We start from the raw sequence: 27724 nt of genomic DNA on the forward strand, positions 1-27724 counted from the left end.
TTTGAATTTGACACATGATTTCCCACAATGCACAGGGGCGACATATTGTACTCACAATGACAAACAGAAATACATTCAAGACCAAACGGAAAATACAAGTAACCTCTTTAGTCCAAATCCGTACAGACAGCCTCTCTAGTTGAGGGAAGATTGTTTATTGGCCCTCCTTAACAAACAGCTTTGTCTCTTCTGTCCCAGTTCTGTGGTTAACCCTGTTTGACTGATGCAGTGTAGGTCAGAGCAGAGGGCAATGTTAAACTAGATCAACAACACAGGATTACACAGTCACTCAGGCGCGATTTATACCTCAAATTCAAGTCCGCTCAGGCAAATCTCCTACCAGATAAGCAAACACAATAAAACAGTTGGTTTTGACCAGAAATAATGTGTTCAAATGAAGTCTCAGTGAATTGTTAGCAGAACTAACCAGCCGTCTTGAAAGCTTTTGTTTGGAAGCACAAAGACATCTCATCCTGACCTGATCCATCTTGGCTATGTCGGAAATGTCTTTTCACTGGCGAGAAGACTCCCTATATGGAGTAAGATACATTTATGGTCACATCCATAACATACCAACAGGGCCCAGTAGCTCACCCAGTGTCCGAGCTGCCCTGGTTGTATATGGACCAGAGGCTGATGCGCTGGTCTTTGGAGCCCGCGGCCAGCATCCTGTTCCTGGGGTCCTGGTGGTCTGAGAAGGCCAGGCTCAGCACCATGTCTGTGTGGTGCTGGAGGACAGCCAGGGGCCGGAGCTTCTTCCAGCCAAACACACGGACACGGTGGTCCCAGCCGGCCGACGCCACGATCTTACGGTCCCCCCGGATGCACAGCTGGGAGATCCCAGGATTCACAAGGGCTACGGGTTCCTGGAGCTGAGGATTGAACAGCAAAGGCCGCAGAGAGAGCAAGGAAGGAAGAGGGGCCATAAGAATCCATACATAGACTGTTCTCAGAGAGCCTCATTCACGCACGCACGCACGCACACACACACACACACACACACACACACACACACACACACACACACACACACACACACACACACACACACACACACACACACACACACACACACACACACACACACACACACACACACACACACACACACACACGTGTTCAACAAAAGAAAAGCACAGCAATGCACTCCAATGTGGGTATAACATTGTAGGCTGTTAATGGGTCAGGACTTTTCATTTGCTAAGTAACAAGACGTTCACGCAAAACAGAAACTCAAGGAGATTTAAAAATAACCTTCTCGGCACAGTAATTGAGGAAATCATTTTGTTGCATTCTTCTTACACATGATCTAAAACGAGACTCAGCAGAATTGCGCAACCAACCGAGAGAGGAAAAATAATTATCAAACACCAATTAGTTCACCAAGCTACTTAATCATTCCTGTCTGGGGAAGTGTGCCCAATAACACAGAGAGAGGGGGAAAGAGAAGAGGAGAGCGAGAGGGAGAAAGAGAGGGAGGAGAGAGAGAGAGGGAGGAGAGAGAGATTATCAGCTGATCTGATGATTGAGGTCCAAGTGGAGGACTGGATTGTTGTTGAACCTGGCCAAGAAACTCCAGGGACTCAATCATCGGGCATAAAACATTACGACACGAGTAGTGGAGAGCAAATCCCTCACAATTCAACTATTTGGTTTGGAGTTAGAGGCTGGGAGGTTTTCAATAGCAAGAGCAAATGGGGCTGAGATACCTTTTGTCACTTCTTTATGAGCGAGACAGAGAGACAGAGAGAGAGCGAGAGAGAGAGAGGAGTAAATAAAGAAAGAGAGATAGACCATCTCGTTGAAATCCTCGTTTGCAGAACAGTGTTTCTTTAAGCACCTCTGATGAATTACATGTACATTGAAAGGACTGGTCGACAGGAGAAGAGACCGAGAAACACAGTTGTAACGTCGGCCTGCTTCAGATCACCATCCGCTCCCATTCTCTGATCAACAGCGTCCCGGAGACTGAACTCATCTCAGTGAAGGGGGAAACATTGTGACACATTGTAACGGATGGCGCCTAGATCCCCATCTACGGGCCTAGCGCCGCTGATATTCCCGAGGGGGGGGGGAACGCACGTGCTCTACCCAGTTTTTCGTAAAGACTACGCAGAGTAACGCTGGTCATCTGGCCATGGAAGCAGGAATTCATTTGGACAGCGTCAAATTTGACTTCATAAGCTGTGTCCTTGCAGACTAATTGTTTCGTGCAGGAGGTGACAGGCCAAGAATGTCTGCGTGCTCCTGCTCCGGATAGGAAAATCAGAGGAGCACAGCGCTGCGTGTGGAAGATGAAAGCCAGGTACTCCCAGTCCCGACCCTAGTGGATAGAGTGGAATGCAACGGGAGAAAGGCTACAGAGGAATGTCATTGATCAAAAAACAACCAACGAACCAACACAAAAACCTAGAATAACTTGTAGGATTAATACGGGTTCTTACTAGACTTAGAACAAGCTAAGAGTAAGGAACGTATTGTCAGCCGAACTAGACCAGCCCATGTAAGAGACCTACTCCAAAGGGGGGGGGGGTCATTTGGAATCCCATTATTACCTCCAGAAGTTGGTATGCCCGAACCCCTCTCCATCTGGTTGTCATTACAGACCTTGATAATGATAGGTTCAACTGTCTATTTTTGTTTGTTTTGCTTCCCATAGAGTGTGTCAGGAAAATGTATTTATTTAATGAAGGGGTCAGTTGTAAGCCGCAAATGGCCGTTGAAAAAACACTAAGTAATTGTCCATCCATTGTTAGGTTGTAAGCCTAATTATTCTCTCTATGCTTTCTCCAATCTGAGACATGATGCTCAGAAAATGGCTGCAGGGCTGTCCTCTAGCAGAACCTCCTGTAGTCTAGATGGTCCTGTCTCACACCTCCCTCATCAGGCACTTCCTCCAGTGAGTGTAGTCATCCACTAGCAGTCATTAGCCCCTCCTCAGTCATGAATAAAGTACATTAGTTTTGTCCTGGGATTCTACTAGGCCTTCGTTCCTTAACTCCCCCCTCTCATCCCTCACTATCAAATTCTCTAAATCATGAAAATAAATCTTTGGGACTCATTCATTTTTCTGTTTGAGCATTCCTTCCTGGCTTGGTTACACACACACACACACACACACACACACACACACACACACACACACACACACACACACACACACAAGGCCTGCTGTCTAAATGACAGTGATCTCAGCAGTCAGTCACGACTAGGCTACCTCCTGCTCTGCTCAGTTCCACAGCTGGGCCTTCCCAAAAGCCATTCCTTTCCCCAGATTACAGGGTCTGGTCCAATGAAAATTCATACGTTGAGATCCTGCTCTTGGCGATGCGGACAGATAAGACGGACGTTCAAAAGAAGCGTCTGCTTTGCTCCTCGGCACAGATACCTTAGGAGGACCAGTTCTTGGCACGGAGCGCAAAGTTTCACGCTGATCTATTGAAACGTCCCATCATCACAGTCTCACTCGAGCAGATCGTGTCCATTCCGTTCCAGAATTCTGGCAGGTATTTCTGACACCCCACCCAGGTCTGAATAACACTGTGGGTGTCAGTGTCAGGGGCCCCCGTCTCAAGAGACAGGAAAGGAGACGGACGTGGCGGACAGGTAAGAGCTACACCTGTACCTGCCCTTCAAAACCTTTTTAAAAAACACTAAAAGAGAATATTTCTTGACACCGGGCGGCTGGGCCACGCCTCAGAGGAACTGTGAAAGAAGGGATCCAAGTCATCCATCCATCAGTCCATCACCTCCAGCCTAGATTAGACATCAGTCTGTAATGACCTGACCTATGCTCCCTGTCGGGCTGATAGATGAAGGCCTCACTAGAATTCCTGGTACACAGGAGCAGACCTGGGTTCAAATACTATTTGAAATACTTTAAGCGTTTGCTTAAGCCTGCCTGAAGTGCCAGTCGGGAGTGATATGCACTTTTGGGACTTCTCTATTGGTCAGTAAATTTTCCACAAACAAGCTCACCCTATCACACCTAAAGTATGTGAAATTATTTCAAATAGTATTTGAACCCAGGTCAGCACAGGAGAGTCTATGCAGGTATGTGTTGGTGACCCGGGGATGCTTGGCATTCGGGGGCTGGGCCAGGGTCGGGAGGTTGAGATAGGGCTGGGGTTAGAGATGGCTGTGATTGAGGGATGTGGAGCTCCACCTGTGAGAGCTGTCATCGTGTCTCTGGCCTCTCAGTCAGCCATGCCCGATTTACACTGCTAATCTCCCTCGGTCTCTTTCTATGCCCACTTCCCTCTACCTCAGTCTCTCTCTCTCTCTCTCTGCCATCTGTCTATCTATATCTGACTGGAGGAAACCATCTCACAGTGTCTGTCAGTAGTGAGCAGCAACCTAAATCCATATCTATGCACTCCCTGCTCAATACACACACACACGGTATCCTCACAAACAACTAACAAAAACGTTTAGATACCAAGGCTCATCTGAACAGAAGATAACGGCCTCTAGGATCCATGTGTAATAAATTAAGTTCCATTCCAGGGTGTTTCTGTCCTTATCTGATGTTGATAAGCCCATGTCACAGCCTTCACCTCCACTGAGGAGAGCAGAACTACCATCAGGACAGGACCCCGCTGTGTTCGCTCAAACTCAGTTTCCCCTCCACCTCAGAGTTGACTCCATCCCTCCCCCAGCTCGCCCTGTGGTGTGGGGGTGACTCCACTGCGCTGGGTGGTGTGGGGGTGACTCCACTACTACGGGTGGTGTGGGGGTGACTCCACTACTACGGGTGGTGTGGGGGTGACTCCACTACTACGGGTGGTGTGGGGGTGACTCCACTACTACGGGTGGTGTGGGGGTGACTCCACTACTACGGGTGGTGTGGGGGTGACTCCACTACTACGGGTGGTGTGGGGGTGACTCCACTACTACGGGTGGTGTGGGGGTGACTCCACTACTACGGGTAGTGTGGGGGTGATTCCACTACTACGGGTGGTGTGGGGGTGACTCCACTACTACGGGTAGTGTGGGGGTGACTCCACTACTACGGGTAGTGGGGGGGTGACTCCACTACTACGGGTAGTGGGGGGGTGACTCCACTACTACGGGTAGTGGGGGGGTGACTCCACTACTACGGGTAGTGGGGGGGTGACTCCACTACTACGGGTAGTGGGGGGGTGACTCCACTACTACGGGTGGTGTGGGGGTGACTCCACTACTACGGGTGGTGTGGGGGTGACTCCACTACTACGGGTAGTGGGGGGGGTGACTCCACTACTACGGGTGGTGTGGGGGTGATTCCACTACTACGGGTGGTGTGGGGGTGATTCCACTACTACGGGTGGTGTGGGGGTGATTCCACTACTACGGGTGGTGTGGGGGTGACTCCACTACTACGGGTGGTGTGGGGGTGATTCCACTACTACGGGTGGTGTGGGGGTGACTCCACTACTACGGGTGGTGGGGGGGTGACTCCACTACTACGGGTAGTGGGGGGGTGACTCCCCTACTACGGGTAGTGTGGGGGTGATTCCACTACTACGGGTGGTGTGGGGGTGATTCCACTACTACGGGTGGTGTGGGGGTGATTCCACTACTACGGGTGGTGTGGGGGTGATTCCACTACTACGGGTAGTGTGGGGGTGATTCCACTACTACGGGTAGTGTGGGGGTGACTCCACTACTACGGGTGGTGTGGGGGTGATTCCACTACTACGGGTAGTGTGGGGGTGATTCCACTACTACGGGTAGCGTGGGGGTGACTCCACTACTACGGGTAGCGTGGGGGTGACTCCACTACTACGGGTAGTGTGGGGGTGATTCCACTACTACGGGTAGTGTGGGGGTGATATGTGGACTGGGGTCCTATGACACTTCCAGCTCCTCCAACTTGATTGTAGCCTCCCACTGTGAACTACTGTTCCTTTACTGCAGATGTGTTTTCTGTTTGGTTAACGGCCTGCGAGATTTTTATATTTGTATTACCTCTCGCGGGTCGTTCAACAGGCAAGGCAGAGCAGGGCCGAGAAGGGCAGCCACCCGGCAGGCAGATACCCCAGCCCTCCGCCTCACTATACTGCCGTCCGCACAAAAATACTTTTGTGGGAAGAAGTGGAGATGGCCGTCTGGGTGTCACACTGTGCTGCACTTCAGGATCATTTAAAAGCCCCAGTTGGATCCTTTCCCCCCACTGGCTTTTTAAAATCTTCTCCAGAATGACATATTAAATCAATATTTTGTGTTTGTTCAAAATAAACCAAATAGCCTGGGCTCCTATTTTCAGTATATTGAATCAAACCCTTTCCAGTGTTATTGCAGGCGTTTGCAGCAAAAAAAAACGGAGGGTTTACAAATATTTCTAATTCAAGCGTTCATTTGTAAAAAGGCCTGGAAAGAATAACACCCCTCCACAGTACAGAACTGTAGTATATCAAGTCTCAGGTTCCCCTCTACACTGAATCATGGGGTAGACGTGAAATACTGGGCCGTTCTTTCTGACTCATGAAATCAACAGAAAATATAGCGTCAAATGAGGCGTTGCGGCTCAGATGCGCTCGGTTGTTACGCAAGATAATATATGGCAGAAGAGTGATGGGATGTTTGTTTTTTCAGAGTCACTAAAGCAGCTAGACTAGAGCATCAGGATGGTTCTGGTCTGTGAAGGACTGAGCACGCACGTGTGTGTGTGTGTGGGTGTGTGTGTGTGTGGCGGACGGTCTACGCCTCGAGTGACACCCCAGCCCTGGGCCTGCCAACGCTGTGTAACCAGCGGTCTGATTTATGTCCCAGAGCCCTGCAGAGACTCTTCCTCTAGACTGTATGTTTTACCAGAGAGAGAAGAGAGCCAGGAAGAGTCTGGAAAGAACAGACCTACCTGGGTTCAAACACTATTTAAAATCCTTTCAAATACTATCTGTGATTGATTGAGCTTACCTGCTGCGACGGAACCAATAGAAAAGTCTCAAAAGGGCAAACCCTGCCCACATGGCACTCCAGTCTGGCTAGAGCAAACATCAAAGCCTTTGAAAGATTTTAAATAGTATTTGAACCCAGGTCTAGCAGAGAGTCTGTGGAGAGGGCTCACACTCACTGACCTGGAGTCTGTGCTGTCCGTCAAGCATCCAGGAGGCGAGGCTCTTCTCGGAGGAGCCAGAGACGCCCCTCTGCCCGGCGGGGTCAAAGTCCAGACACATGACGGGCTCAGGGTGGGCGGTCGCACGGCTCAGCACGGACCTCTGGGATACGTCCCACAGCGCCAGGGAGCCGTCCTCATAACCAGCCAGGAGGAGAGGGCCAGGGCTTGAGTCTGGCTAAGGGGGGGTGAATAGCATAGGAGATGGGGTGGGGGGGGAAGAGATGTTACCATAGAAGCAAGAGGGCTGAGGAGACAGAGCAGGGATTATCTGTATGGGTACACACTGACACTGTGCGACTCTGAGGACCATTACTCTCCAGCTGGCCTGGCAGGCAGACTATTACAGTGCTCGTCACTTCACTCCTCATCTGTATCCCTCCCTGCAGGAGCAGACCTGCAAATAGACTCACTGCACTGTCTAACACACACACACACACATCTTCTATATATCCTATTCTACTGCACATCCAGACAACAGCCTTTTACTATGTGTTTACTGGCTGACTGAAGGATCACCGGTATTGATCAGACAGGGAAGAGGAGTTATGAGGAGGAATACGGTGGGCTCCTAAATCAGTTTAGTGGATGAAAACAAGCAGAGGGCTTCATAGATTACCTCACAGCTGGAGGAACGGAGGAAGGGAGAAAAGGAAAGGCGGGAGAAAGGGAGGGCGCCTCCCTCTCTCCGCCCCTGACTACGGGCCCACCATTCAGCTTTCTCGGAAAGTAAACGCACAGCCCCCTCAGTCTGAAAGCCCCACCCCCTTACAACCACCACCTCCACACTACCTATCATTATGTCTTCTTGGGAAAAGTCAAGAAACAAACACAGAATGCTGGCAGGTATCGCAACCCAACCAGTTTAGAGGGAGGATATCTCCATAACCATCAAGTATTTGGAAAGCAACTATGCCTCTTCTCTGTATTGTTAGCACTCGTCTTTGAGCCTTAGCTACAAACTTGTCCCATCTAGAGGCTGGGCATACCGTCTGGCCTCAAGCGATAGTGTGCCCTGCAAAGGCAAGGCTGACGGACGACAGAAATTCTTTCCATATGTATAAGGAGCCAAGAGAACCGAAGACACTTTCTCCCCTCCTCAAGTCCTCTTCTCACTTTAACAGTATATTTCTCTTCTCAAGCCTTAAACAAATTATAGACAGACCCGTGTATTCCTTATAAACACGTCACTAACGAACGATATTAATGAGATTATGAAAACAAATAAAAACGAAGTGAAAATCAGCGTTGCCCTGCCTGCCGGCTGGCTTTCTCTGGGTTGCTAAGCGTTACCTCCTGCTGCCCCTCGGCCCTTGCACTTCACTCTAAGTGTAGGAGCTCCTCGATTGACGATGTCACAGGGCGGAGGTCAGGGAACCCCGGGTAGACACCTAATTCATTACATCCTCCGTAGCCCCTCTACGAGAGGGCTCTCTGCTGGAGTAGGGCTCATGCTTCAGGGAAAGATTCATCATTATAAAGCACCGTTGGCAAGATGGATGAACGCTGCACCCGGAGACAGAGAAGTGGGGCCGTTGTACTGTACTCCGTGAAACTGTTGTTCACCATCCAATCCCATCTCCGAGGTGCAACCCAAATGGCCCCCTATTCCCTATAAAAGTGCACTACTTTTGATCACACACACACACAAAGCTTAGGAGCACAGAGTGAGGTTAGGCCTGTACATAATGGCACCATATATATATACACATACACAGACCTAGTCTCACTCTGTGCTCCTAAGCTTTGCTTCACTGAGTAGTGTCAGACTTGAGCAGAAGAGGTTTTGGGATTTTTCATGTGCTCTTCTAATAACCAAAGCAGGGTCACACATGCTCTACCAATCTGCTGTATGTAATGTAGCACACCATGCTCAACCTGTTCATCATCATCAGTCACAGGACTCAGGCTACAGTATGTCCCAAACCAGTGGTGGGAAAGAAAAAGAAGAAAAAGAGAGAGAAAGAGAGAGAGAGAGAAGAGAGAAGAGAGAAGAGAGAGAGAGAAGAGAGAGAAAGAGAAGAGAGAGACAGAGAGAAGAGAGAGACAGAGAGAAGAGAGAGACAGAGAGAAGAGAGAGACAGAGAGAAGAGAGAGACAGAGAGAAGAGAGAGACAGAGAGAGAGAAAGAGACAGAGAAGAGAGAGAAAGAGAGAGACAGAGAAGAGAGAGAGAAAGAGAAGAGAGAGAGAAAGAGAGAGACAGACGGTGATGTGACTGTGATTAGGGGGAAGGAACGGTGGGCACCCACAGCAGCACATACGGAACCAATCCCATCCCCGTCCATCCATCCGCTCTACTCCACTTCACCATGACGCTGTGGGGCGATGAGCTGAGAGTGATGGATATCTGTATAGGAACATTTCCTTCTAGCCGGCAGCCTCTGTTCATGTTAAAAGCCTTGCACATCATACATCACGTTCACATCTCCCCTCCGCACAACACATGGAGGCACTTTCTCCCTCCGCTCGCCGGCCTTGGCCAATCAGAATGCGCCGTTAGCTCGTTTACCTTCCAGACCCCATTCCGCATGCTAACTTTAGAGAGGCCTGGGGAGGAGAGAGGAGGGGGAAAAACTCAGAGCAAAAACCCAGGAGGGGAGGGCAAAAGAAAGAGCTACGTAATATGGATTTAATCCTCTCCAAACGTCCAGCGTTTAAAAGGCGCCAATAAATCTGTTCTCAGGTCTCCGTCAGCATGATGGAGGATCCTTGCTCTCACTCTGTGGCGGGATGGAGGGAGAAGAGAGAAAGGAGAGGAGAGCCAACTCATTGTCTCCCCTCTAGTGGGTCAGAGGTTGAGGAAACGGCGGGCTGCACCAGCAGGGATCACGTGGATAACGAGGTGAGCGTCTTGTGATTGAGTGACAGAATGTGTGGGCAATATATTCAGGCTGCCTGTGTGAGGCTGGGCCTACTATGCCCCTCAACGCTTGGTTAACACATTCACACGCAGAACACACAAAGACGTACACACACATATTCACTCGCACTCACAGTACTGTAGACACACACACATTCACTCACATGCACACAGTACACACTCTCACACTCTCGTACGCCCCTGGCAGGTAAGGTTCTGTATCGATCTCCACTCAGCAGCAAGTTTTCAAGTAGCTCTGTGATAGTAACAGATGATTCTGGCCCGGTGATGAAAGGATCAAACTGGAATGATTTAATGTAACCCGGGCCTGGTGTCAAACAGATCTTCCTGCCTAAGTAACCCTCCCGTTGACATTCCATAATTAATAACAATATTTTCTGCCACTTAACACTGAAACGGCATTGGCTTCCAAAATCTACTAAAAAGGAAATAGTAAAGAACACAACAAGGAAAGAAAACAAAAAGGTATTAAGCAATAAAGGACAATTACCATTGATGTCTGGTGGTACATACAGCCACCCAAACTGCCCTGGGTGAACACACAGTACACACACACACGGCATCGCCTGCTCTGCTTCCTGTTGCCACTAAACTCCCAACGAACGCAGACCCAAACCGCCCGTTGTGTCACCAAACCAACCGGCCGCAATTCATTAAACGTCTTGCATAAGCAGAAAATCAGAAATACTGCAAAGCAAGAAATATTAATTAAGCGTGAAAATAATTACAGGTCTCTTTAATGGGGGGGGGATAAAACTCAACAGTATTTACAAAACAGAGGGCGGTGAAGAATCTTCAGATGCAATGTGCAGCTGGCTGGTGGTTAGAGGGCTGGTTGAGTGGCTGATATATGGCTGTTGAACCCCAGCCCTTGCACACACTATAATTACAGTGTTGGGACTCGACTCGCTCGTCGTCAATCGAGAAAGGCACTGGAAAAAAATGGCCCGGGACAAGTTCTAGCTATAAATCACCGAGCCAAGAGTAGTCTCATATTTGTTGACGTATCTTTTATGTATGCGTCTTGTCGAAGGCTCTCAGCCAATCCGTTTACAACCAGTAAAAATAGAAACATTAAGGAGAAGGAAGAGCGAGGAAGGGAAAATACATATTTTTTTTCTCCCTTTTATGGTTGTAAAGTGAACTGACTGAACTCTATAGCGCAGTGTGATGCTGCACTGTAGCTGCAGGTAGCTAGACTGTGTCGCAAAAGGTATCCTGTTCCCTTTATAGTACATAGGGGCTCTGGTCAAAACTAGTGCACCATATGGGAGATAGGGTGCCATTTGGGACGCAGCCCTAGACTTCTGGGACAAGACAGTGTATTGGATACTCCTTGCCTGCCATAGCTTGATGCACATGACCATCCCCAGCTTGGCTTGTGGTATCAGGGAGCAAACTGGGCTCTTGCTGGGCAGCTCAATGATCTTCACCTGTAGGAAGAGGGACAGTCAAACACTCAGGCAGAATAACAAGCGGATTTCTACATGGTTATTACATTCAAACTAAGTGATTAACTATCCCACCCAGGCAAGAGATGATCAGACAAGCAGATATGTGGTGGTGTAATAACGTTACATGATGTACCGTTTTATATTTTGTTTTATGTGCGATTTAAGTGCCTTAATGTGTTTGGACCCCAGGAAGAAAAGCTGCTGCCTTGGCATGGGGATCCATAATAAATACAAAACATGAACAACAGAGACAAGGCAAACTTTAGGCCGGGTGCCAGTCATTTAAATGTATTTATTTTCATTAATCAAGTTCAAACTCGAATCCCTCATTTCAGCGCAGCAACAGGAAACGCAACGGGACTGGGACATAACAGCTTTACACTTTATGGCCGTCTTATTATTATTAGACTCCGATCAAATCAGGGGGAGCGGAGCTACAGTCTATAATACATCCCAATAACACCCGACTTCCTGACCTAGACACGCTGGTACTGACTGATAAAATACACAGTCTAATGAAAGCCCATGAGAGAGAGACCCTATAGCTACTACGTCTCTGTACCCAGATACAATCTAATGAGAGAGAGGCAGCCCCTATGGCTACACTACTCAGTCTCTCTGACTGACACAGAAGCAGAGAGAGATACATCCTCATTAAGGCTCAGATTAAACATCCTGTTCAACAGACCAATCCGATGCACACATCACGTTATGCGGACCAATCGGATTCCACATCCCGTTTAAGGGAGTGATCTGTATTTTAATCGGGGTGCCTCATGTTTACCCCGAACTTGCCAGCCAGACAAAGAGGGCTTTAAGTAGCTGCTTCACTCGCTGTGCCTCAGGTGCACACACTGATATCAATAAATAAAACACCCACTCTTTTAATTAATGCTTTTGCAATGGAAGCAATCCGATGGCAACGAGGTAGCGAGGGGGAAACATTAAACCTGCCTGCCTCCCAAATTGATGGTGCAACTCCTTCCCCTCCCTCCGCCTCTGGCTCAGATCTACACCAGCGTGCCATGCTTTGTAGCTGAGTGTGTGAGTGTGGAGGCATGGGTCTAGACCTATGATTAGGATCCCCTGGGAAAGGCATGGATGACTGTGGGGTAGCCAGGGGTGAGACAGGAGAGCAGGACAGAGTGATAAGACAGAGGGTTTGTGTGTGCGCATGCACGCACGCACGCATGAGTGCCGTCACAATGGCATTATTGAGGGTGCTGGTCTTGCAGGCGCCCCGTTGCCTCGCCCTGCCTGTCTCTATAGGCTGGAGTTAGTGGCGGCACATTTGTCTCTTTCATGTGAGGCTTCATCAGAACAGGGTGAGTAACATGAATCTGAAGGCAATAAAGGTGCCTGTCGCGCACACTAAGAAAAACTCACATGAAAGCAAGGGGAAGGTGAAATGTGTAATCATTCGTCTGTCACTGGCTGATGCACACTAAACCTACGCCTGCTCACAAGTTTCTATAAGAGAGGCTTAAGCCCTTCCACAAACACAAATCTCTCTCTCTCCCCCCTCTCCCCTCCCTCAGCCCCTCCCCTCCCTCTCTCACCTCCTCCATGGCTTCTCCAGCGTGGGCCAGTAGCCATCTCCCAGGGCCAGTCTCTAGCAGGGAACAGTGACAGAACCCCACACTGCCGGTCCACAGGGCGTCCGTGACATCACCGCGCCCCTCAGCCAGGTCCCACAAGCACACACGCATGTCCCGCCCCTGACTGACCAACAGTACACAGATCATAATCACACACTAACATATTACAGAAAAGAGTACAGCTAACACAGCACCTGCAGTGAGGCTACAAATGTATAGGTTAGGGTTCCCCAACGGGCAGCCAGCAGGCCGAATTCTTCCCACTGCTGGTTTTATTTGGCCCCCAAACATTTTCTGAGCATTTTTGGACATAAGATACTTTAACAACACCAGGAAATCAGCGCCAAGTGATTTTTATTTAAGAAATCTGTTCAAGTATTCCCACACATAATAGAAAGACACTCGTGTAAGCAAGGTTTGAAATTATTATGTTTTAGTCAAACATATCCGTTTGGGCTTCGTGCACTTAATTTGCAGTGTAGAAATTATTTGTAATTATGCTTCGGCCCCCCCGACCATCTGCTCAAGATTATTATTTATTATTTTTTTAAATCGGCCTGTGGCTGAATCTAGTTGATGATCCCTGTTATAGGGTGTCCAATCAAAAACTGATCTTTTGACCAATGGGTAAAATAATATGTTAATTGTGTAGATAATCCTCTAAGAAAACCAACGGTCCAACCTCATGTCTCTATCAAAATCAGTTCAAAAGGTTATTGGAGTTTTTACCCTAGTAGGTTGGCCAGGATTAGGGTGACTAAATCAATGGAGACCACAGAAAAAAAGCAGTAAGAAATCTGGACAATTTGACCTTGTAAACCAGGCTGGATTCTGTGTAAGGATTAAGTCTACCTGACAGGCTCACTCGTCATCTTTTCGAATCCGCAGGACATTAAACAAGAGGTAAGGTGGATATCAATTTTGACAAGTGACATGTAGTATTTTCATATTTTAGTATATACGGTTTTCATATTCATTTGAAATTCCTGTTCTTTCTTGAAGATCTCTCTCTCTCTAAAAAAAAAAGCAAATCTCTCTGCAATGTCAACAGAGCAAGCACTGAGAGTATACCAAGCTTTGTTATTTTCAAATCCTTTTACATTTAATTCAGCTTGTGTCATGCTAACATTGAACCTGGCTAATTACATACAGCTAAACAATGCGCAATGGGCAGTTGAGGCCTGGTATTGTCAGTAAGGTAGTTCGTCATTACCTGATGAGAGTGTCTCTGGAGTGGAGCGTGTTGAGCCAGGTGACAGAGGCTCCAGAATGACCTTCTAGAACCCTCTCAGCTCTCCTGGTGGTCAGGTTCCACACATGGACTGACCCCTGGCCTGAGCTACACAACACAACATTAAGTCCTTATCATTCTTATGTCATAAAGATTTATCTGCATGTAGTTACGTATGAGATGTTTTCAAAAACAACAATCATATACCCAACCATTCACAAGGACATGTTTTAAAAAAGCCAAAAGCTTCGTGTCTGGCTACTAATGCAGCTCAACTGTTCTAAGAAGACGGGGCGTGATCCCTTACCCAGAAAAGAGCAGGGGAGGGTCCCCTTCACAGCAGCCGAAGTGCAAGGTATTAAGGGGGGATCCAGCCCCCCTCAGGGTGTACAGGGGAGAAGGGGCAGGACGAGCCATCACTGGGTCACTCTCAAAGCTCTGGAGGTCACCACCACAGTCATCTCATCCACTGGAACACAAGTAAGATCCCGCAGTCACAACTGAACTGTGTTTAAAAGGAGAGAGGTCAACCAAACATTGGAGACTGTTTGAACTGAGTTGGGTAAATCCTGCTCTGATTACAATGGAATTGAGGGGGTTGATAATAAGTGAAAGGAATGAGGGTGTAATTTTAACTTCATTTTAGGTGAATTATTCCAATCAGTGCAGATCCAAATCGATAGTGAGATGGAGTTTGGCTAACACGCAAGCCTGGGCTGATGTCAACGGTGACAGCTGTGATTGAGAAAGACCCTGCCATTAACAAAAAGGGGATTAATGAGGACTACTCTCCAGACAGAGCTGATTAGAGTGACTCTTGTAGAAGGAATGTGTGCAAGTTAGAGGGATAATAATAATAATAATAATGTGCAAAAAACAAGCCTTAGTATCTATCTTAATGTCAAAGGACTATATTTCATACATCCCTCAAATCCTCAGCCATCTTCCATTATGGTAATAATTTGAGAACGTCTAACAGACAGTCTATCTATTCACTACACAAATAAGGCCTGCGGGCATTTGGTGAAGAAGCGGATGAGATACTTCTTCCTGGTCCTTCTAGGCCTACATGATAAGAGCTGATCTTACTCAATACGTCCTAAATCACACCACTTGACAGCTTAATTAATGCAAACACAGAGAGAGTGAGGATTTTCACTCGAGTTTCGATCGACATACGCTTCTCAAAAGGCAGCAGCAGCACAAAGGCTTTTATGTTGGTGTAGGTAGGGCTGCTCGGGGAATCCGTCCCGACCACAAAAATGTAAAGAGGAAATTATGTTTCAATGTCAAGTCACACCGATTTGACAACGAAACAATAACAATTGAGAAACTATGGATCGATTTGAGTGAGAACAGAAATTTCATTTGAATTCCACAATTTTTTATTTGTATTAGGATTTTGAATTTAAATCTTTTTGAATTTGTCATGCACAAAGTGAATCATTGAACTCATACATTTAATTTGTAGTTCATGATTAGAAACTGAATTGAATTAACATTGCATGCAGTTTTAAAATTCAATTTAACTGACTATTCAAATTTCAACATGAATATATTCAGTTTTAATATGGTAGATATTGCATTCATTGTCTGTGTATCAAGTTTACAAACTAAACTCAGCAAAAAAAGAAAAGTCCTCTCACTGTCAACTGCATTTATTTTCAGCAAACTTAACATGTGTAAATATTTGTATGAACATAACAAGATTCAACAACTGAGACATAAATTGAACAAGTCCCACAGACATGTGACTAATAGAAATGGAATGTGTCCCTGAACAAAGGGGGGGGGGGGTCAAAAGTAACAGTCAGTATCTGGTGTGGCCACCAGCTGCATTGCATCTCCTCCTCATGGACTGCACCAGATTTGCCAGTTCTTGCTGTGAGATGTTACCCCACTTTTCCATCAAGGCACCTGCAAGATCCCGGACATTTCTGGGGGGAATGGCCCTAGCCCTCACCCTCCGATCCAACAGGTCCCAAACGTGCTCAACAGGATTGTGATCCGGGCTCTTCGCTGGCCATGGCACAAAACTGGCATTCCTGTCTTGCAGGAAATCACGCACAGAATGAGCAGTATGGCTGGTGGCATTGTCATACTGGAGGGTCATGTCAGGATGAGCCTGCAGGAAGGGTACCACATGAGGGAGGAGGATGTCTTCCCTGTAACGCACAGCGTTGAGATTGCCTGCAATGACAACAAGCTCAGTCCGACCCAACACACTATTGAAAAGGCCTTCTTCAAATTGCACAAGGGGTGACACTTCAGGCTGATGAATGAGTTTCACAGAACCCCATCTGCTACATTCACCCCCCCAAACTCACTCCACAGTGACCCTAGTGGTTGAGCTCAGCACAACTGTAGATCCGAGTCCAGTGGCACCAAGGGACATCACGCTGCTTAGCAAGTACCGCTTCCCCCTGATTCAGCTCATATGCAGAATCGAACTTAGGACTTCTGCCCACGGGAAAGACACTTGACCGCCCTCCTGAATCATTCCAACCCATCGTGTTATTAAAAAAAGGCCTTCTTCAATTGCGTAATGGGCGAAACTTCAGGCCGAGGAGTGACTTTCACAGATCTCCACCTGCTACACTAATACAAGTCAAGATACAGCCACGTTACTCCTTAAAAGAGCATGGTTTGGTGATCCATGCTTATGTGATGAGCAACCTGAAGACGTATTCGTTTGACATGTGTTAGTTTCAAGTCTCCAGCAAGGGTAGTTATTATAAGGGTGTGACTGACTGACTGTGTTAGCCTGCTGAGCTAAAGCCTAAGGATTGGTCCTATGACTAGGATTCGTCTATTCAAGGAGGTCGTCAAAGGGGGGTGACGTGTAAGACAGGTGGTTCAGTGACCACGCTTGCTTGATGAGCAACTTGCATTGTCTGGCGAACAGGAGACCTGGGTTAGAACCATCGAGATAGAACTGTTTTATATCTATGGTTAGAACCGCATCAGTCAAACTAACACGTCTTCAGGTCTCAGGCAAGGTTGCTCATCACATGCATGGATCACCAAACCACCTCTGTTGCACTCTCATTAAATGGGGTGCACAGATCCTCCGGAAAGTGTTGTTGGGCAGTAGGCCTGATTTCAAACCCAGTCAGTTATATGGGTGCTGTGATCTCTGAGTGTGAGGTCAAAGGGGGGTGAAATCTAACTGCGGTGGTTTGATGAACCATGCTGTTTTGATGAGAAGGCCTAACCTCGCTGGAGACTTGAAGACTTGTGTCAGCTTCCTGAACTCCTCCCCATGGGCTTAAGCGAAGTGGGCTAACACAGTCTTGTAAAATGCAGGAGACCTGGTTCGAAACCAGTCAGTCACACATTAAACAAGGAGTGGAAAGGCTAGTCCCTGTGATCATCATAGAGGGGAGAGTCTTAGCTTTCAGGAATGGGGTCATAATAGCTTATAGACAAGACGGTTCAAACGCTAGAGCCAAATTCATAGGAAGGAAATAAATTCCACATGTCACATTGGCGGTTTCTGAAGCCAGAGGCTACTGTTGACAACAGAGAGCGTTTGATTCTGTATCTTTGTTGGCTGGCAAAATACCAGGATTTTATCTCTGGTTTTGAATCTGAATTTAGAGAACTGAATTTAAAAAGTGAATCTGAATGCACCTGAGAAGTTTAATATATGAAACGCTGACAAACTTAAATTGGTTGTAAACTTGATACACGGACAATGAATGCAATATATACCATATATATTGAAATTGAATATATAAATATTGAATATATAAATTGAAATGGAAATTTAAAGCTGAATGCAATTCATTCAATTCAGTTTCAAATCGTAAACTATAAATTACATTTATTAATTCAATGATTCAATTGCATTACCACTGAAAAACAAATTCAAGTTCATTATCTTAATACAAAGTAAAAAATTATGGAATTCAAATACAAATCTCTGTTGGCACTGAAATCGCTCCGTAAGAAACGTGAGAATAGGCCGACTTTGTTTCAAGACTTTTGTATTACTCCTTTTTCGGCAATCTTAGTTTATAATCACACCCCACCCCTACTCCTATAGGCTAACCCTTGCCCTCCACATCGGCACACGCTGAAACTGGAGCCGCAGGTATTTTGGAGAAGCTCATTTCAGAAGGTTATTGGTTCAATTGTCCATGTTAATCTGTGAAGCTGAGAGAGACAGACCTCTGGACAGCCTCCCTAATTAAGAAGAGGGCACCTGTACCACCGTCTAACTCGAACCTTCACAAAGACCACAGTCATCCTCAGTCCCACACCACTATCCCATTACCACTTCAGCCAGCCAGCCAGCCAGCCAGCCAGCCACCACTATCACACCATCACCCAGGGTCTGACCGCTCAAGCGGAGAGAAAGAGGATCCCCTAAAGCTTCTGGAATCGGTCACTGCATCATCATAAATGACTAGTCTAACCAGAGACATAGGCCTACATCGTATGCATATTATAGGTTAACCACAAGCGACCTAACAATCTAAAGCGCTGACTGTACAAAACATTAGGAACACCTGCTCTTTCCATTGCATAGACTGACCAGGTGAAAGATATGAGCCCTTATTGAGGTCACTTGTTAAATCCACTTCAAAATCAGTGTAGATGAAAGGGAGGAGACAGGTTAAAGAAGGATTTTCTACCCTTGAGGCAATTGAGACATGGATTGTGTACAGTGCATTCGAAAAGTTCAGCCTTGTGAAATGTATTAAATATTTTTCCCCTAATCAATCTACACACAATACCCCATAATGATAAAGCGAAAATAGAAATACCTTATTTACATAAGCATTCCGACCCTTTGCTATGAGACTCGAAATTGAGCTCAGGTGCATCCTGTTTCCATTGATCATCCTTGAGATATTTCTACAACTTGATTGGAGTCCACCTGTGGTAAATTCAATTGATTGGACATGATTTGGAAAGGCACACACCTGTCTATATAGGTCTCACAGTTTACAGTGCATTTCAGAACAAAACCAAACCATGAGGTCAAAGGAATTGTCCGTAGAGCTCCGAGACAGGATTGTGTCAAGGCACAGGTCTGGGGAAGGGTAAAGTTTGGAACCACCAAGACTCTTCCAAGAGCTGGCCGACCAGTCAAACTGAGCAATCGGGGGAGAAGGGCCTTGGTCAGGGAGTTGACAGAGCTCCAGAGTTTCTCTGTGGAGATGGAAGAACCTTCCAGAAGGACAACCATCTCTGCAGCGCTCCACCAATCAGACCTTTATGGTAGATTGGCCAGACAGTAGCCACTCCTCAGTAAAAGTGTGTAGAGGATGAATGGGCAAGACAAAAGATTTAATTGCCTTTGAACGGGGTATGGCAGTAGATGCCAGGCGCACCGGTTTGAGTGTGTCAAGAACTGCAACGCTGCTGGGTTTTCACCCTCAACAGTTTCCCGTGCGTATCAAGAATGGTTCACCACCCAAAGGACATCCAGCCAACTTGACAACTGTGTGACGCATTGGAGTCAACATGGGACAGCATCCCTGCGAAACGCTTTCGACACCTGCTCCGACGAATTGAGGCTGTTCTGAAGGCAAAAAGGGGTGCAACATTAGGAAGGTGTTCCTAATGTTTTGTACGCTCAGTGTAGTAACCTAGATTGGGGTATAAAGAAATTGAACAAAACGGCAACCGTAGAAGTTTGTGAAGATATATTAGCTAAGCCTGAGGTTGTTGTGAACGGATGAGTGGGAAGGCCAGGCTACATTCCAAAGCTTTTGCCATGCTGTTTCTGTATGTGACAGGGAGGCTCACCCTGATAACAGGTGGATTAAGGTACCTTTCCCTTATTGTACTACTGCAGGCCTACAGCTCTTGGAGCTGGGCTGAGGCTCAACTAGTTTGGAACCACACTGTGCTTTCGTTGTACAAACACTGACTGCCTGGGCCTCAGAACATTCCTCCCCTGACCAACCGCCTGCATGTCAATCAAACACACTGGCTGTGCATGGGGGTGTGTTTGGATGATTGACAAGGAAACTACTGCAGTTGGGAAAATATCACAGAAGTAGGTGGCACGCCCACCACCCAGCCTGCACCCCCCCCCCCCAATAGAATGGTGAAGGTGGAAATAGAAACAACCCCATCTACCACACCACTGCTTCCTCAGTCCACTGTCCTCATTCTCTGTTTAGTGGCGTCAGCATTTCCAGAGCCGCTGCCTGCGATTGCCCCAACAATGGAGCTGTTGTGGTGGTTGGTTGTTAGCAAGTCACCCAAGAACCCCAATACAAACATGTGGGAGGCAGTGAAACTAGACAAATAAACAGTCCAGTGACAGGGTGTCACTCAAACCCATTCAGAGAGGCTCTTCAATTGTTTCACGCTAACCTGAGGAGGCAACCAAGCAAACAAAGCTGTAAATGGTATTCTAGTCCAAATGTTGTATGAAAACTGATGTAAAATCAAGACAAATACTGTACTTAAGCGAAAAACTCACCAGAAGCGGGTGGGCGGAACAAACAGAGCGAGGCGGGTGGAAAGGACGGGACAGGCAGAGCAGTGCCTGTATGCCAGCAGGATAGTCCGTATCTCCAATCACCTTCGCTGATAGCGATGTTGTGGATGCATTGATGTTATTTAACATGTATGGTAAAGCCTTAACCCTTAGCTACCTCTCAACTGAAATGAGCTTGAAAAAAAGTGAACAAGGACAACATTTCCATGTATGATTACAGTGCCGGACAAAAGACAAAAACAGAGACACATTCTAATTGAGCAAGGCGTCAAAGCGGACAACCTGCCCGCCTGGCTTCGGTTGGGTCATTATAATTCAAAACAATGCCTTCTAGAATATATCACACACACGCCTCGCACGCTCACCTTTTGTGTGGAGGAATGGGTAGTAGTAGTAGTAGGTCTATAGAAGGCAAATAGGACACTAGGCCGCACGCTATTGTGGAGGATCGTCACTGTTGGGCAAACCACAGGTCTTAAAACCCCCCAAGTTAATAAAACTAAATACCCGACATTTCAAAAATGATTGAACCAACAGATAACCATAAAACCAATGGGTCAGTCAGGGTATTTGTCATAAAGCCCACCCGCTGCTGGGTCCCGCTAGAAATGATAGAATGGTTAATTAAATTTGTAGGACGGGGAGGAAGGGAATAATAAATCACATTGACTGATTAATAAACCTGAGCTCCTCCGGACCAGATCTGCCTGTCTGTCCTAGTGGGAAGAGCCAGGCAGCCAGTCCAGGGGAAGAGTGAGTCTCCTACTGGCCCTGTAACAGATAAGACAGCTCTGGTAATCTGACTCTAAGTCTGTGGATAAAGGCGTGTCTCTTCTCGGCCCATCTGTCAACACCTGCGGGGTAATTAGGCCTAATTATGAGAGTCCGCTTCCCCTTCATGTTATTAAATAAAGAGCCAGCTCCTCCAGCCAGGTATCGCTCAACACCGGCAAGGGGCTGGCGACCTTCAGATCAAACGCAGCCACTACCTATGTCCCCTGCTTCGCAGAGCTTGCTGCTTATATGAAGGGGGGGTAGTGGGGGGCTTCAAAGTTGTGGAATAACGGCTGTCCAGACCACATTCCTTCAGTGGCTCTTTGGAGTTGGAAGCTAGCTGCCTTTCACATGATAGTTAGCTACCCACCTGAGCTGCCTCTGTCATATTATGCCATTCAAAAATATGAGCGTGACATACAGATCACAGGGAGGATGTTATGGAAAACATACTACCCAGTCTCACAAAACCCATTATGTAGAGAGAACAGGACCAGGGTCTGATTATAACCATCACATTTCAGCCTTGATAAGCATGGTGAAAGTGACAAGCACCTTGCAGAGCATTCACACCCACATTCTGAAAAGCCTGCTTTTACAGGTCATTTTAATGAACTACAATAGATTACTACTACAGGTTTGACCTACTTGGCTAAACACATTACGGTAGGTTCCACGGCAACTAAGAAATGCCTCCTTTAGTGAGATCATACCTCAGCTATTATGTCATTGTTCTTTATCGAAAGTCTTATCTTGCATTTCCCCCCTTTTCTCGCTGTTCCTCCGTGGGAACTCCCACTTCACTGGGGCCTGGCTGCATTGACTCTAACCATTAGTCAGCCTTTCTTCTGAGACCCTCCCCACATCTAGGGCTGTTACGGTGACTGTATTACCGCCTCACCGGTGGTCACGTGTCATGACCGCAGTCAAATCCCACATGACTATTTAGTCACAGCAACTAGGCTTCTCCAAGCTCTGATGCTGCCGATGGTCATTAGTAGCCTACCAACCTTGCTAACGGGTACTATTGTCCCTTTAAATCACTCTGACATCAATGCAAATGTGTATGAAAAATGTAATCAAACACTTCATGGGAGCCCATGAGCACATGTTGCGCAACATTTCTATAGGCTATGTAATTGCGGGAGAAAAACAGAGTCATGGCCACTAATAAAAAGAGGAGGGTCCCATCAGCTTTCTATAGGCTAGGCCTACTATATTTATTTCTCAACTTATCTAATATTAAGCACATTACTTCTCTTTACAACAGGAGTATAGCCTACCTGGCTGGCATGAAAATGAACCACGGGAAAAGCAGAGGAGGAGCCAGCAGCAGCAGAGACAAGGAAACAGCCCTTGCCTAAGCCTAATTGTCTAAGAAAATTGAGGAGAGGAAACAAATCTTAATTAGGTCTACAATCAATAGCCTAACTGTTAAAATGTGCCTGGCTTTATAAATAGTCCATATTGAGCTACAGAAATGAGACAGATTTAGCTTTTGTTGCCTGTTTGAGTGTTTGTTTAATAGCTTACTGATTCCGTGAGCACCAAGCCTCATGCAATGGCAAAATGTTGGATAAAGCAAGTTCACAGATTCAGCTGTTTTTTAATCTTTGCTATGCTGTAATAAAGGCTTTACAATTTATTTGGTTATAACAGACTGGTATTGCTTATCATTTATTCAGTATTCTTTACACTGTTCGAAGGAGGCTCTCGCTCCTATACCCTCCTTTTTCTTGATCTCCTTATTGTTATAATTACTATTATTATGATCATCATCATAATAATAAGTCATGTCGTTATCATTAGTAGGCTTAGTATAGTATCCTTGTATAACCACCATCGAGCTGTAGGCCTAAGAGTGCATCCTGTTTGGTCTTAATACCGTAACTTACTTAGGACTATATTTCAATATATAGTGTAGTGCAGGGCTGCCCAACCCTCTTCCTGGAGATCTGCTGTCCTGTAGGTTTTCAGTCCAACCATAATTTAGCATATCTCATTCAGCTAGTCAAGGTCTTGTTGAGCAGCTAATAAGTAGAACCAGGTGTGTTAAATTAGGGTTGGACAGAAAACCCACAGGACAGTAGATCTCCAGGAAGAGGATTGGGCAGCCCTGGCCTAGTGTATCAATCAATCATTCATTCATTCATTCATGCAATCACAAGACATTCATGCTTTGAAATGCAATCAAGCATTTTAGTTTTTAAATAAAAAAGGGAGCTTTCAGCTTTGAATAATTAGCCTAAACAAATAAACGGCAATTCACGAACGCATGCAACAGTTTTTTTGCTGTAATAAAGGCTTTTCCTCTCGTTAGAAATGACACTCCGGTACATTTATTTATTTAGTGTTGTTTACACTGTTCCAAACGGTTAGAAAAATGTATATTGTAATCTAACATCAACTTCATGACACACAATACCTCTCGCAACTCTTGCTCCTATACCCTCCTTTATCTGGATCTCCAGTAGTTTCCACAACTAACTCAATGTCTTCCACAGATCTGACTTCCCCTTTCCCTCCTGAGCAACCAGTAAACATTTGCCCGTTTCAAGTACATTTTTCACGTCCTCCGCATCTATTTTACTGTCAAGTGTTACTGTGTTCAGAGTTTGTTATAACCAATTTATTGATGTGATTATGATATGCTATAGGTCAGGCCCTATTGGTCACATGCATGCGATGCTTACATGTTTCGTGTAAAGAGAACAAGGGTTGCGGGAATAGGGGATGTTTTTCCTAAACAAATTAGGGATTTCGGTAACAGAAATGTTAAGTCTGAAACAAGTAATAAAATTTACGGATAAGATGTGGCAGCTTCAGCACACACAACGCGTTAAAGCATCAGACAGGCTCAGTGCATATGTAGTTGATTTTATTCAAACACATAGGGTGTGTCTGTCTTGCGCTTTATTACAAATGCCAAGCCACTCACCGACCATTGCACATTGTACCAAATGGTAGGTTGGACCTCACTTTAAATGCGCAGAAAGATACATTTGTATGTGTTCATCTACAAAGCCCTTTTGGGTGAACTCACTCTTTCCCTCTGTAGTCTGGTCTACTTCACCACCAGCAGTTACCATACCCGGTCTACTAGGTACTTGCTATTTAAAGTCCCCAGGACATTCACAGTATTAGGCAAGACTGCCTTCTCTTCTTGTGCACCAGCTGCATGGAATAATCTACAATCCATGCTTCATCTAGATATGTTAGTGCCACTGAATTAATTTAAAATATTGATGGGAGACTGTTACAGAGGAGTGCAAATGCTTTTTTTTATGCTGGATCATGTTGTTCTATGTTTTAATTATGTAATGTATTGATTGTTGCTGCCCACCCTTGAAAAAGAGACTCGGTCTCAATGGGCTTTTCCTGGTTAAATAAAAGGTTAAATAAAGAAAATAAATATAAGGAAAACAAGTAAACATTTCGACCAATCGATTGGTTGAAAGAACAGGACGATTCTCGGTCGAGCAATATTTTTTTAGTCGGGGACAGCTGTACTATGTTTGGAATATTTATTTCTCGCATAATAGAATAGGTCAACTTTTGTACTATAGGGGATAGTAGATTAATATAGGCCAGTGCTTTTGCTGTTCGTTAGGCCTACTCAACTTGTTGGCTGACGAAAAGTAAACGTGGACAGTTCTTCCAACATCTTCAATTTGCGCCTCGGAAGTCTTATCTTGCATTTCCCTTATCCTCCATGGGTATTTCCACTTCACTGGGGGCCAGGCTGCCTTGACTCTTTAACCATTAGTCAGCCTTTCTTCCCGAGACCCTCCCCACATCCCTGCCAATACTATCAGATTCTCCCGAGGAGGAAACCAACGAGCTGAATGGAGACCCGGGTCCATGATAAAACTCCAGTTTATTCAACAGCATAGGAAGTGGAAGGGACACACGCCCTTTTATTGTGTGACTGATCGGCTGGTGGTGAGGGTATCTGGACTGGAATAACATGACACCCCAGCCCAGCGGCAGCTAGCCTAGATAGAGGGTAAAGTCAGACACAAGTGCACCCACGCCCACTGTCATTCACGGCGCCAATGGGGGGGGAAGAGGAGGCATTGTTCCCGTCAATGGCGTGACTGCTGAACTGGGGCCATGGTAGATAAGGGACTCTAATACCATACAAGCCTCAATCAGGCAGGCAGCCACTGATGGAGCACTTTGTCGCTGCATCGCCCTGACTTGGGGCAACAGGTACCTCTGTCTTATCTGTTTGTATTATCACCAATTCCCTCCTCTTGGGGTTTTACCTGCACACTTCAGGATAGCGGGACAAGAGGATTGGCTGCTATTCATCACCAGCCTACACCATTGCTGTACTCCTCTGGCTAACCACATGTGCCCTCTCCAAGACATAACAAATCAATAAAACGACTAACTAGTTAAACAATAACTTTTTTGGGCTCTAAATTTAATCACTGTTCTCATCTGCACTCTTGTATCACACATTCTCATGACATGTTTAAAGTGTGTTCATAACAAACTGTGTGACACTAGTCTTCCTTGATAGTCTGTTACTGATGTTGGTGTTGAACAGGAAGCAGGGATCTAGCAGGGATTCATATCTAAGAGTTTGCTGTAAACAACGCAATCTAGCCTGACTTACCTATACAGATGCAGTTAAACTACAATTGTATGTATTGTCAACGTTTAAGAAATTAATATTGAACTACTAGCTAGAAGCTTCTATCCCAGCTAACGTTAGCCTAGCTAGCACAGGCTTTCCAATGCAGTGTGCTTATTAGCTAAGTCCACAGGCTAGCAACATTTGCAAACAAAACACAGCACTAGCTCTTTAACGTGAGTCCAAATACCAGTGATACTAACAATAGGGAAAAACGATACATTATCAATGTGCATGTAGTTTGAAAGGTGTCAAGGAAGGTACCTTAGCAAAGCGTGGGGAAGCGAAGCAAAACAAGCGCCGGTTGAACTTGAAGGACCCTTCTTTTCAGTCGTCCTTACCAGTGCCTGCATTTTTTGTTGTTGCAGTTCATGCGCTGACAGGCTGGAACACTGAGCTTTTGGCTGGATCAACGCCAACTGAGTGCTCTTTTCTCTCGTAGTGTAAATGAAACAATTTGAATTTCTAAATATTAGCCTACAGTAAATACAATACTAAAGAGACATTATCATGATAATATAACATAACAGAATATAATGAATTATATATTATATCAGATGTGTGCTGTGTTTACAATGAATTAATGGCACAACCAAACACGTCTGAATCTGAGTGTAGGCCTATATGAATAGCCCAAGGATAATACAAATTTCACATTTATTAAATCTCTCAGATTCAGTCATAGCATATGAAAATAAGAAGCCCCATAAAATCCACTCAACTTGTAAGGTGGTTACTAAATGATACCACTGACAATTTAGCAGTGCAATCTAAATATTCTCTGAATATGTTCAATCTGAAACCTGGATTTGACATGCATCAAAAACATTGAGAGATCCTGAGTCCCTTCAAAGACAGAATATGCTGTTTCTGGAGAGCACAGCTGAGGTTTGAAAATAGACGAGTAGAATCTGCAAAACCTTTGGAAAGGTATAATACTGAGCAAACAGGAGACTCTTTATTTAAAAAAATATATATATTTTCAGTCTAATTGAGAAAGAGAAAAAAACACAAGCCCCTAATCCACAGAGCACACAGTGTCCTTTCATGAGTGTGCTGGGAGAGACCTTTATTTGTCCATTCCTACCATAGAAAAGAGGAGGTTTCAAGCTCGGCTGGGTCTGAGCGAGAAGATTAGATGAAACCAGAGTGTTTTAAACCTCTTTTGGGGCCATGGATTAAGCCTGGAAGATGGCTACATTGAGCCATTCCCCCTCACTCCTAAATGAAACAATAAAGAATACAAGATCACAGGTGTTCGGTAAAAAATACTATTGGGACCGAGGAAGAATTTGGCATGAAGAAGAATTCAAGTACTGTGTGACGTATTGTCTTTATGAGGGCTTGGAGATATGCCTCCGACCACACACACGGTCATGAATTATGATTTTACATCAACCACAGCTGAAAAACCAAAAAGAACCACTTCATCTACCTATAGCTAATGCGATGGGAGGGAGGAGGAAGAGAATGCAGACGGTCGATGGAGGGAAGGAAGAGGAGGGGAGAGGAGGAAGGAGGAGCGTCTGTGGTTAAATCAATTACAGCTAATGGAGGTGGCAGGATTATGACCCTTCAGTGGA

At 45.9% G+C, this 27724-nt stretch overlaps 1 protein-coding gene across 6 annotated transcripts; it reads right to left on the minus strand.

The window, feature by feature from the left end:
* gnb1l (guanine nucleotide binding protein (G protein), beta polypeptide 1-like) lies at positions 1-26493 on the minus strand. 6 transcript variants are annotated; one of them, XM_029716643.1, is made up of 8 exons: positions 21091-21304; positions 20708-20814; positions 14570-14731; positions 14245-14370; positions 12993-13155; positions 11320-11412; positions 7059-7274; positions 1-872 (listed from the first exon to the last, which is right to left on the minus strand). In XM_029716643.1, exons 3-8 carry the CDS (start codon positions 14677-14679, stop codon positions 591-593), a joined length of 990 nt encoding a protein of 329 aa, XP_029572503.1. In that variant the 5' UTR covers positions 14680-14731; positions 20708-20814; positions 21091-21304; the 3' UTR covers positions 1-590. The 6 variants fall into 6 exon arrangements, with proteins under 6 accessions (XP_029572503.1, XP_029572501.1, XP_029572506.1 ...); XM_029716641.1 differs by lacking the exons at positions 20708-20814; positions 21091-21304 and adding an exon at positions 26406-26493; XM_029716646.1 differs by lacking the exons at positions 20708-20814; positions 21091-21304 and adding an exon at positions 26406-26451 and having other exon boundaries at positions 14570-14767.
* Positions 26494-27724: the final 1231 nt, after the last annotated feature.

Source organism: Salmo trutta, chromosome 27 (genome assembly GCF_901001165.1).
Source record: "Salmo trutta chromosome 27, fSalTru1.1, whole genome shotgun sequence".
Lineage (NCBI taxonomy): Eukaryota > Metazoa > Chordata > Actinopteri > Salmoniformes > Salmonidae > Salmo > Salmo trutta.

Excerpts from the sequence above, each read along its gene's own strand:
- gnb1l (XM_029716641.1), bottom strand. The coding sequence starts at position 14,679 with ATGGCTCGTCCTGCCCCTTCTCCCCTGTACACCCTGAGGGGGGCTGGA. Across the intron at positions 14,371-14,569 it reads CCTCCCCTGCTCTTTTCTGG|CTCAGGCCAGGGGTCAGTCC; the intron begins GTAAGGGATCAC and ends TGTGTTGTGTAG. Across the intron at positions 13,156-14,244 it reads TCCAGAGACACTCTCATCAG|TCAGGGGCGGGACATGCGTG; the intron begins GTAATGACGAAC and ends ACTGTTGGTCAG.